This window comes from Pleurodeles waltl, chromosome 7 (assembly GCF_031143425.1).
Source record: "Pleurodeles waltl isolate 20211129_DDA chromosome 7, aPleWal1.hap1.20221129, whole genome shotgun sequence".
NCBI classification, from domain to species: Eukaryota; Metazoa; Chordata; class Amphibia; order Caudata; family Salamandridae; genus Pleurodeles; species Pleurodeles waltl.
Window position 1 is genome coordinate 1,418,322,756 of NC_090446.1, and position 10,819 is coordinate 1,418,333,574.

General features: G+C 43.6%; 1 protein-coding gene across 1 annotated transcript in view; it reads left to right on the forward strand.

The window, feature by feature from the left end:
* LOC138246425 (trypsin-like) overlaps positions 1–4,824 on the forward strand; it is a 261,406-nt gene extending 256,582 nt beyond the window's left edge. The window contains exon 5 of the mRNA XM_069201034.1: positions 4,400–4,824. Coding sequence (XP_069057135.1) covers positions 4,400–4,564 — 165 coding nt within the window. The 3' untranslated portion in view covers positions 4,565–4,824. The remainder of the gene's footprint in view (positions 1–4,399) is intronic.
* The last annotated feature ends 5,995 nt before the right edge of the window (positions 4,825–10,819 follow it).

Genomic DNA, 10,819 nt, shown 5'->3' on the forward strand with positions numbered 1-10,819 from the left:
GAAAAGCACCTTATGACACCAAGCAGAAGCATTTAAGCCCCAGCACATACTCTGGCAAGAATAAAATGTAATGCTCACCTTCATGGTGCCCTGTCACTGCCTGCTATCATTAACTCTGCAAGTTTTTGCCCCACTCCTCCTGAGTACAACACCCAAGGATCACAGTTATTAACACTGCTTAATGTGCACTCAATGGTGGTGTGCCATCTGAATCCATATCAAGATTGGGCAGAAAAGAAAACAGGGAATGTGATGGGAATTTGGCAGTGATATCATGAAAGAGGGTGTGTTAAAATAATCATAATAAAAAAAGGCTGTGGGGAGCAGCTAGTGAGACCTGTGGGAGAGTGATGACCCTCACTCAATGGTTGACATGGGGAAGTATGGGGAGAGTACAATGACTGCAGCCATGCTATCATGGCAGCGTCTAGCTTTTGCCACTACTCACAATGCTTCTGCATAAAGGTAGAGGATAACTTTAGCAACACAAAAGGCTGATGGACGGAGTGCTGAAACTTTTCAAACACTCACCCCGAGTCACAGATCTGGGTTTAATCCATCGTTCTTTTGCTCACCATGCCACCCCAGTTTGGACCCACCCATATGCAAATCAGTCTTCACCCTGTTCCCCATGGGAACAGTCAAGTCCGAACTGCCAGGCCAGGTCCTCCCTGGACTGGAAACAAGCATCCTAGGACCAGTTTCAGAGTATCACCCTTCATCAGCTAGATTAGCTTGAATCCAGTGGCACAGTGAGCAAGGGACCCACGTCTGGGTATACTCTTCCCACTTAGGGCAACTTTAGCAACACAAAAGGATGATGGACGGAGTGTTGAAACATTTCAAACACTCACCCTGAGTCACAGATCTGGGTTTAATCCATCGTTCTTTTGCTCACCATGCCACCCCAGGTTGGACCCAGCCATATGCAAATCAGTCTTCACCCTGTTCCCCATGGGAACAGTCCAGCGCGAACTGCCAAGCCAGGTCCTCCCTGGACTGGAAACAAGCATCCTAGGACCAGTTTCTCAGTATCACCCTTCATCAGCTAGACTAGCTTGAATCCAGTGGCACAGTGAGCAAGGGACCCATGTCTGGGCATACCCTTCCCTCTTAGGGCAACTTTAGCAAGTTGACAGACATGTGTCACCAAAGTATGATCAATGGTGCTTTTCTGCAGGATCATGACATTGTGGTTTGATCCAGGACACACTTCACAACAGCTCATTATTCACAGGTCCACATCACACAGCATTTCCACTTTAAGAGTATTCAGAATTTGATGACTGCAGCACATTTGTTCCTTTCCACAGAGGCCACCATTTGTACATGAGTGCAAGACCAGACAGGGAACCAAAATCATCCCAGGCAAAAATGTTCCTCCCCTCTCACATTGCTGTCCTTTTCTCGCTCGCTCTCCTTGCTCTCTGTTCACTCTCTCGTTCTCTCAATCGCTCTCTCTGCTGAAGCCCCCCTCTTACCTCATACCTGCTGTAGCTGGAGAAAGTGGCAAAGGCAACATTAGCGGCCCCATTCCCACCTCTGCAAAGCGCCCATCTCTTATCAGAGTATATTGCTGAAAACTGCCTGCGACATACCATGCCCCGGTTTTACTGTCCTTTGTGTGATGCCTGTTGCTAAGAATTCTAGCACTTCTACTATTTACAGCAAGGATGGAAGGCAGTAGATGCCTATGTTGGGCTGCAAAGTATCCATACTAGTAAAAATATATTGTGAATTGTGCCAATATCGTGCTTGTATCTATTCTGTATCTCAAGCTGACTCATGTTTAAAGGTTGCAGCCTTACTTGGTCAGTCCTGGCTCTTTCCCTGTATTGCTGTGCTATTTACGTTGCTAGATCGCCTGGTCCTTAGTAAGTAAACTTACAAGGGGACGTATATAGGCAGGCAGATGAACCTTTTGCATAGCATGAAGTATCCTAGCAATGTACGCCGCAATTTAAAAATACATGTTTTCAGTGAAGTTGGTTTTTGGATTGTGAGTTTGAAAATTTCACTTTCAGAAAGTAGGCGTTTTCTTGCCTAAACCATTCTTCTGCCTGTCTGTGGATTCCCTGTTTGGGTCAGTTTGACATTTGGGCTGTTTGCACCTCTCTCAAGACAGTGGCACAAAGGGGGCTGGGGTGTAGCCTGCATATCATGATGAGCTATCTGTGCTGGGAGGGAGGGGAGGAGTGGTCACTCACACCTGAAAGGGCTGTGCCTGCCCTCACACAATGCAGTCTCCAACCACCTGGTGTGTGGCTGGGGCCTGGCCTGGACAAGGAAGGATCTTACTTCTTTGCTTTGAAGTTCATCAATTTCAAAGTCAGAAAGGGGTATAAGTATTGGACCCAAAACCCCAGACTTTAGATTACTTCAAGGATTCAAGAGGAACCTCTACCTGGAGCAGAGTTGAATAGCTGAGGACAAGTGCTGTCCCGGCTTATGACTGTGCTTTGTTGGGCTATCCTGCAGTTGCTACTTCTGGCTGTGCAAGGGGACAGAGACTGGACTTTGTTGTATTACTGCTTGAAAGATATCTCCAAGTGCTTGGAGTAGAGCTTGCCTCCTGTTTTGGAGCCTCAGGGACTGCAAAGACTTCACCAACAAGACCTGAGTCTACTTGCTGTGGACTCTAGCTTCCCAGAGGGAGCCATTCCAGTTCCTGGAACCCTGGAAGTGAATCCCTGGAAAAACAAAGTCTACAGACACTGGACAAAGCTGTGTGACTTCTCAAAGGACGCAGCTGCCTCGAACCGTGACTCCACCTGCCAGGAGGCCGTGGACCTCGCTGAGTGCGACAAATCAAATTACTCTCTAGGCTGACGTCACTACCCCAGAACTGCGACACGGCCTGCCCCAAGGCCGTGGACCTCGTAGAAGTCCAATGACCCTGTAGGCCTCACGTTGCTGCAGCCACTGTGCGCGCCCGACTTTGGTGACACTGGAGTGTCGCAAGCCAAATATCCATGATGAACCAATGCTACTGCATTCCCTGTGGCCCTGTGATGTCATCGCGACCCCTTGCATTGTGACTTCACAGGACTTCCTATCTGCCAGTGCCAAGGGACCAACTTCACATCTGAAGCCGCTTCACATCCACTGCCCTGCAGTAAGGACCCGACGCCTCTGCCCTTCTGCCCTGTGGCACCGGAACTGGCGCTGCATCAGATCCAGCGACCTGCTCTCCCCAACTCCATGCACCAGCCTGCTTTCTACTTGTTTATTAAGGTACTGTACACGGGGTCGAACAACTCTGTAAATGGCGCCATTGGCATCACATTGTAGGAACCAACTCCGTCATGTTGCCGCATAATACCAAGTTTCAGTATTGGTGCCTCAAGGCACAGTTTTCATGCTTTTAAGTGCTAAATTCACATTTTTAACTGTATATTGTGTATTTTTATTGTATTCGGTCTTGTTTATTTAGATAAGATTTTTCTAAACCTGTGTTGTGTCATTTTGTAGTGGTTCACTGTATTACTGTGTGTGTTGGTACAAATACTTAACACATTGTCTCTGCGTTAAGCCTGCCTGCTTGTGCCAAGCTACCAAGGTGGTGAGCGGGGTTTAACTGAGTGTGATTCTCCCTTACCCTGACTAGAGTGAGGGTCCTTGCTTGGACAGAGGGCAACCTGACTGCCAACCAAAGACCCCATTTCTAACACTCACAAAGGGTGGGTGGGGTTACAGATACATTCTTAGTAGTTGGCTAAGTTGTGTATCTCTAGTGATATAGCTGGCCTGTGTAATGAGTGGTGCAGTAAAAGGATCTAACTTTAAGCTGAAAGTGAGCACGTGTGCAAAATGCTGATTTACAAAAGGTGAAAGATGAGGTTAAAGATAGTAGTCTAGTTCTCTGTCTTGAGCAGCTTGCGGTGCAAAGAAGAGTGCACAACTTAGAAGACTCCTGCGCTGTGATGCAGTCATCGACGCCATGTCCTTCCTGATGCAATTGAATATGCACCCTACGCATGAGTAACATTCCCCCTGTAGAGACTGCAACCCCAATCCTGGCACCGCAGTGCAGCTCTTATACATAGGAGCTTCCGTTTTATATTGAAGCACTAAACTTATTTTTACTGCTTCAATGGAAGTTAATTCTACGGCAGTTAGTAACACCCTGACTATGCCACCTAGGGCTAGCCATCAATATTGGTGCTTTGCAAACGTAGGAATTAACATGGCCCTTCCCTTTCCGCAAATGTCTAAATCAATAGTTGGGCATCAGAAACAGAATATTCCGTATTGCGATAGTTGAAACTAGTGTGTCTCCCTTAGTTACTCTAATCGCGGTGGGTGACATAGCAAGGAGAGGCTAATCGACTGTTGATTTGTTTGTCAGCAGTTGTATACATACAATGCGTCCTGTGACTGTATTTTGTTTCCTTCGCAGGGTGACTCCGGTGGGCCTCTGATCTGTAATGAGGTTCTGGCTGGAATAGTTTCTTGGGGACACGTACCATGTGCTGTACAATGCAAGCCTGGTGTCTACACCAAAGTCTGCTACTACAAGGAATGGATCGATGTCATAATAGCAGCTGGAAGTTGTGCAGAATAGCAGTCTCACCAAAAGGGTCTCCTTCCTGGCATCAAAAATCAAATACGGTGTCTAACAATAACAATAAAAGGAACTGCCATGTCATATGTCTGGGTCGATGCGTATTTGTATCTAAAATTGTTGTTATAACTTTGAAATTGATTTTTAATGCTGTACCAAAGTATGTTAGATTGTTAGAAACCTATGAAAATTACTCGTTCTGCTTACTCATAATAGTATGCAATATAAGTTGTCAAACACCATCGACTCTTTGTGATCATTTTAGGCATCATGTGATATATAAATGACGTACTTAAATCCAGTTTTTAAACACTTTTACCAAGTATTAAATCTCACTCAACATTCAATGTTTGCTGCATTAGAAACTGCAGGTGTGTGATCATTCATCTACTCTTTATTGTACTCACAGAATGTTAGCCTGTCTGTATCCTTGCTACATCTGAGGCTTGAGGGCTGTAAATATTTGCTCAACCTACCAATGTTTCTTTCTTTTAAGAAAGTTAAGTCTACAAGTGGCTCCCATAGATCATGACCCATGATTTTAAGAATTTGTAGGAAACATATTTTTCTCATCCATCATCCCTACTTCCCATCCATTTACTTCTCATCTATCATTCCTGCTTCTCATCTATTATCCCTACCTCTCATCCCTATTTCCTATGCATCATTCCTATGTCTCATCCATAACCCATACTTCTCATCCAGCATCCCTGCTTCTCACCCTTCATCCCTGCTTCTCATCCCTACTTCTCACCCATCACCACTAATACTCATACATCAATCTACTTCTCATCCTTGCTTCTCATCCATCATCCCTACTTCTCAACCATCACCCCTATTACAATCCATCCTACAGTAGCCCTACTTTCCATCCATCATTCATTACCCCTACGTCTCACCCCTCATCCCTACTTATAATTGCTACTTTTAATACATTATCTTTTCTTCTCATCCAGCATACCTACTTTTCATTTATTATCCCTACTTCCCATCCATCATTCATCATCCCTACTTCTCATCCATCATCCCTACTTCTCATCCTTCTATTATCCCCAGTTCATATTTCTAATTCCTCCATGTTAGCAACATACTTTCAGTGTTTTGAAACACCCCCTCCACACTGATTGGTTGGCAACAGCCAATCAGAGTTAAGAGGGAGGGCTGCATTCTATTGGTCTAGCCACTGAAAAAGCAGCCTTCTCATTACACATGGAGGTTGAGGAAAAAGGAGGGTCATCACAACTGGTGTTTGGTTCCAGTGAATCCAAGGCTTTATGGCATTTCATTTTATTTAGGTAAGTGTTTTTCTGTTTACACACTCCTCTGCGTCTTACTCTGACTTTTGCGGAATAAAAGAGACCTCTGGCCTGGTCCATACATCAACACTTGGAGAGAAGGCTTTACAGTTCATTGGAAACTATTTCTGTTTTCAGTTTATATGTACAAAACTGTCCAGGCTTTGCTCTTCCTGGTTTCCTAACACAAGTGAAACTGAGCCTGAAATCTGTGAACTGCAAAGAAAGAGAAAAAGCAGCTCTCAGAGTTAAAGGCAGACTCAGACTAAAACATGTTCTTCCTTATATATAAAGCTGAAACCAGAAGCAGTTTATGATGAATGTATAACCCTGTCTCAAAGAGTTGATTTTATTTTTTTTCTCTGATACAATATTAAACTGAAACCAGACAAGGTTTTTGATTACCTATATATCCCAAGTGTTGATTTAAGGCAGACACCTGTTGCCTTCCCCAAATCATCAATACTTTCTGCCAAGGCTGACGTGAGAAAGAAAAGTGCTTATTTAAATGAAATAAAATGCTGTCCAGCCTCTGATTCAGTGGAAGCAACTTACAGAGGGCGCAATTAGAAGGCTGCTATTTCAGTGGCTAGACCAATGAATACAGCGGTCTCTCTAACTTGGATTGTTGTCAACCAATCAGTGTGGCGGTGTGTTTCATAACATTGAAAGTGTGTTGAAATAACGGACAGAAGAGGTATAAGAGGTAAGGGTGATAGATGAGGTATGTGAAGTAGGGATAATGTGTGATTGATGAGAAGTAAGCATGATGTATGATTCATGAGATGTAGGCATTAGACAAATGAATGATGAAAGATGGATGAGAGTATGGATGGGAAGTATAGATGATGGATGAGAAATAAGGAAAATGGATAAGAAGTAGGGATGATGTTCAAGAAGCAGAGATGATGAATGATGGATGACAAGAAGGGATAATGGCTGATGCTTGAAAAGTAACCAAATGGCTGAGAAATAGGGCTGAGAAGTAGGGATGCTTAATGAGAAGTAGGGATGCTGTATGACGAATGAGAAGTAGATATAATGGTTGAGAAGTAGTGATTATGGAAGAGAAGTAAGACTCAAGGATGAGAAGTAGGGATGAGAAGTAAGGGTGATGGATAAAAAGCAAGGGGCATGATCGAGAAGTAGGGATGATCGATAAGAACTAGGGGTAAGAAATAAGGGGGATGTTGAGAAATAGGGATGATGGATAAGAAGTAGGGATTATGGAGGCAAAGCAGAGATGAGAAGCAGGGATGAAGTATGAGACAGGTTTGTGGATGAGAAGTGGTTGAGAAGTAGGGATAAGAAACAGGGATGAGATCTGAGAAGTAGGCATGATGGACGAGAAGGAGGGATGAGAAGTATATATGATGGATGCAAAGTGGGGATGATAGATGAGAAAAAGTGATAGTAAGTAGAGATGAGGAGTAAGGAATGAGGATGTCCTAAAATGGATTCTGTATTGTGAGAGCCCAGTCACCTGTGAAGCCACCATTGACATCATGTTTAAGGGCATGAGAAAAATGGCTTTACTAACCTCAAAATGTTCTTTAGCTACACACTGCATCTGCATATGTAAACCTCTACCCTCAACCTAGTGTCTGCACCACATGGCTAAAGGCCACGAAGAGTGGGCAATAATTACGGGATGATTGTGTACAGGCTGTGGCTACAGGCCATAGCCTGTTTCCAGAGCCCCCGATGCATGGCTGAAGGGATCACAAAATAAGTAATGGGAACAGGGACACTGAAATGTTCAGGTCTTGCTGCACACAGCTTTAGATTTTTATCAAAACCTCATGTCTCTAAAATCTACTCCGCACAGTGCACAAAAAACAGTGTATATAACATATGATTTGCACGAAGAAACAGAGAGAATGGGGTTTTGTGTTAACCCTCTACAGCTGCCTTTAGTAATTGGTTGTCAGGCCTGACCATCAGAGTTGGTATTATCCCACATCATTTCGAGAACATATACATTTTTGGGGAATTGTCTGTGAAGCACATTGCATTTTTAAAGGGGATCTCCATGGCAGTATCAACAATTGCTGCAGATAGCTCCTTCCCTTTACAAACTGAAATGGTGTCTGTGGTTACTTCAGCAGCTTCAGTGTGCTATGGCCGCCTTCTCTCCTGAATGCTTTCTGATACTGAGCTTTCTCATCTGCTGCCCCTACTGTCTCCCTGTGAGCTATGCTACCTTCTTGCAGTTCCAACAAATTAGGTGTTTATTGACTAAGTTAATTACAGGTCATCTCATCTCCAGCAGCTGACGGAGAAGCTATGTACATGTCTCCTTGTCCCTGTTTAGCTACTGTTGTAGCTATTAATAAAGTCAGAAGCCTTTCTCCATTTCCAAAGATGCCTGTCAGTGAAGCCACTGGTCAGCCAGATGGAATTCTTGTAGCATTCCTAGATTTCTGTTTGCAGTTTGGATTGTGCTGTGTTGTCTTTGTTATTTATATTGATTTCCATTGGCTATGTGGACAGGAAGTGACATCAGTGGATTGCACATTATCCATCTGCATTAGAAGTGACATCACTGGTTTCCTACCAAAACCGCCTTTAAAAGATGGAGTCAATCATGAGGACTAGTTTCCTGTCATCCATCTACACAGGAAGTGACAATACTGGATTTACTATCAATTATCTGACCAGGTAGTGATATCATTGGATTTCCCAACCTCCATCTACACACAAAGTGGCATTATTTTTGTCCTGTCAAAACCTTCTTTAGGAAAGAAGCCAAGCAAGATAACTCATTTTTTTATCATCCCTCTACACAGGACATCACCAAACACTCCTCTGTTTCACACTCACACCATCCTAAACCTGTCCACACAACACTTGCATGCTCCTCAACAACCACTAACTCACCAAACATTACACAACACGGATCTGGGACCTGCTGCACGACAAGGCCCAGCACCCATTTTTCTCTACAGAAACCTAGTTGAATCCCATATCTGCACCTGATATCACCACAACCATCATCCCTTGGCTACAAGACCACAAGGCAGAATCAACATTGTCCACAAGAACACCATCAGCTTCAACACCTTCATAGACCCCATCAGACCTCTGCCCCCACCAAGCCTAATACAGAGGACTGCATCTGATCACTGGATCACTGTCATTCTCAAACTCATTCTGAATTACTCCACCTCTTCTGCAACTTTTCTTGCAGAATGCTCGGAAGCATCTGTCCTCCAATTGTTGAAGAAACCTCCCTGCAACCACTTCAATGCGGTCCTGCTACAGACCATCATAAACAGCACTTCATCAAATATGTCAGTGACTATCCTCCTTATGAGAAATTAGGTTGCTGGTTGGCTGGGGTGTGAGCTCTGGTCAAGCAATAGCCACAATCACTTGCAGGGACAAAAAGTAATTAATTTAACCTGTGCTTAACCTTGGCACAAAAAGCAGTCAGGCTAAACGTAGAGGCAAAGTATTAAGTATTTTTCTAAGAGCAAGAAAATAACAACTTTTTAAAAGTGCCATTTTCAAACTTATACTAATAAATCTGACATTACCATTAAAGCAGATTTATTATCACACGTTCATAGATACCAAATATGAGATGTATACCACCTCTGGTTTAGGAATTAATATATATTCATTTTAATAAGGAATCCCCAATGTTACCCTGTGGTAGTGGTATGCCTCTCAGTAGTGAGAAAACAAATGTAGAAGTTTTTCACTACTAGGGCATGTAAAACTAAGATGTACATGACCTACCTTTTAATTACACAGCACCCTGCCCTATGGGCTACCTAGGGCCTACCTTAGGGGTGGTTTCTATATAATAAATAAAGAACAAGTTACTTATCTTCAGTAACACTTTTTCTGCTAGATGCAGTATCTACCGGTGGATTCCTCACCTTTTGAATTCTCCCAAAGCTCCAGCATTTGACAGGAATTTATTTGCATCTCTCCACGTTCACGAGGATGTCACAATAGAACAGCTCCACACGCGACTCGATCTGACATCATTGGAGCCATAAGAAGTCCTTGCCAGCGTGCTGACATCAGTTTTACACACTTTTTTACCGTGCCTTCTAGGCAAACAGGTGAATACCAACACAACAAAGTGCAAACTCAATATATAGAAATATATATCTATACATCCTTATATAAACATTTATTTTAAACATATATACATTTCAGAAATACATATATACAATAAATATATATACATAAAGTAATATAATTCTTGGCGTGACCAGACAGGCGACGGGGAGGAGGGTGGGACCACGAGGTGTCCACCAGAAAAAAGTGTTGCTGAAGGTAAGTAACTTGTTCTTCTGATGGATACATCTGCCTGTGAATTTCTCTCCTTTTGAATAGACTCCCAAAGCAGTTTCGCACTCCAAGGTAGGTGCCTGACTGGTAAAACCAGGAAGTCCTGAAACACAGAACAGGCAAAATGACCACTCCTCCTCACTTCTGAGTCTAAACAATAATGCTTTTCAAAAGTGTGGAGGGAAGCCTAAGTTGCTGTTTACAAATGTCAACAATAGGCACACTTCTAGCCAAAGCAGAAGTGGCAGACTTAGCTCTGGTTGAGTGAGCTCTAATGCCCTCAGGAGGATCCTTCCCAAAAGCATTTTTATGCAAAGAATGACCCACCTTGACAGTGTTCTCTGGTGGATGGCTTTGCCCTTCATCTTGTCCACGTAGAAAATTATGAGCTAAACATCTGATCTGAAACAGCGGTTCTACTGGAGATCAAATACCCTTGATCTCCAGATTCGCTCCACTGCCAAGAGTGGAAACATCCATTAGGACTGAGGTGGACAAATGGCATTCCTTGAGACAGGTTGCTGTCCTCACTCCACCATCGAAGCTCATCTGCAGCTTCTCTGGTGATTGTTATTGATTACTTGAGATCCCCTTTGTGTAGAAACCACTGCTTGTTGAGGCACCACTGGAGAGTCCTCATGTGCCAACGTGC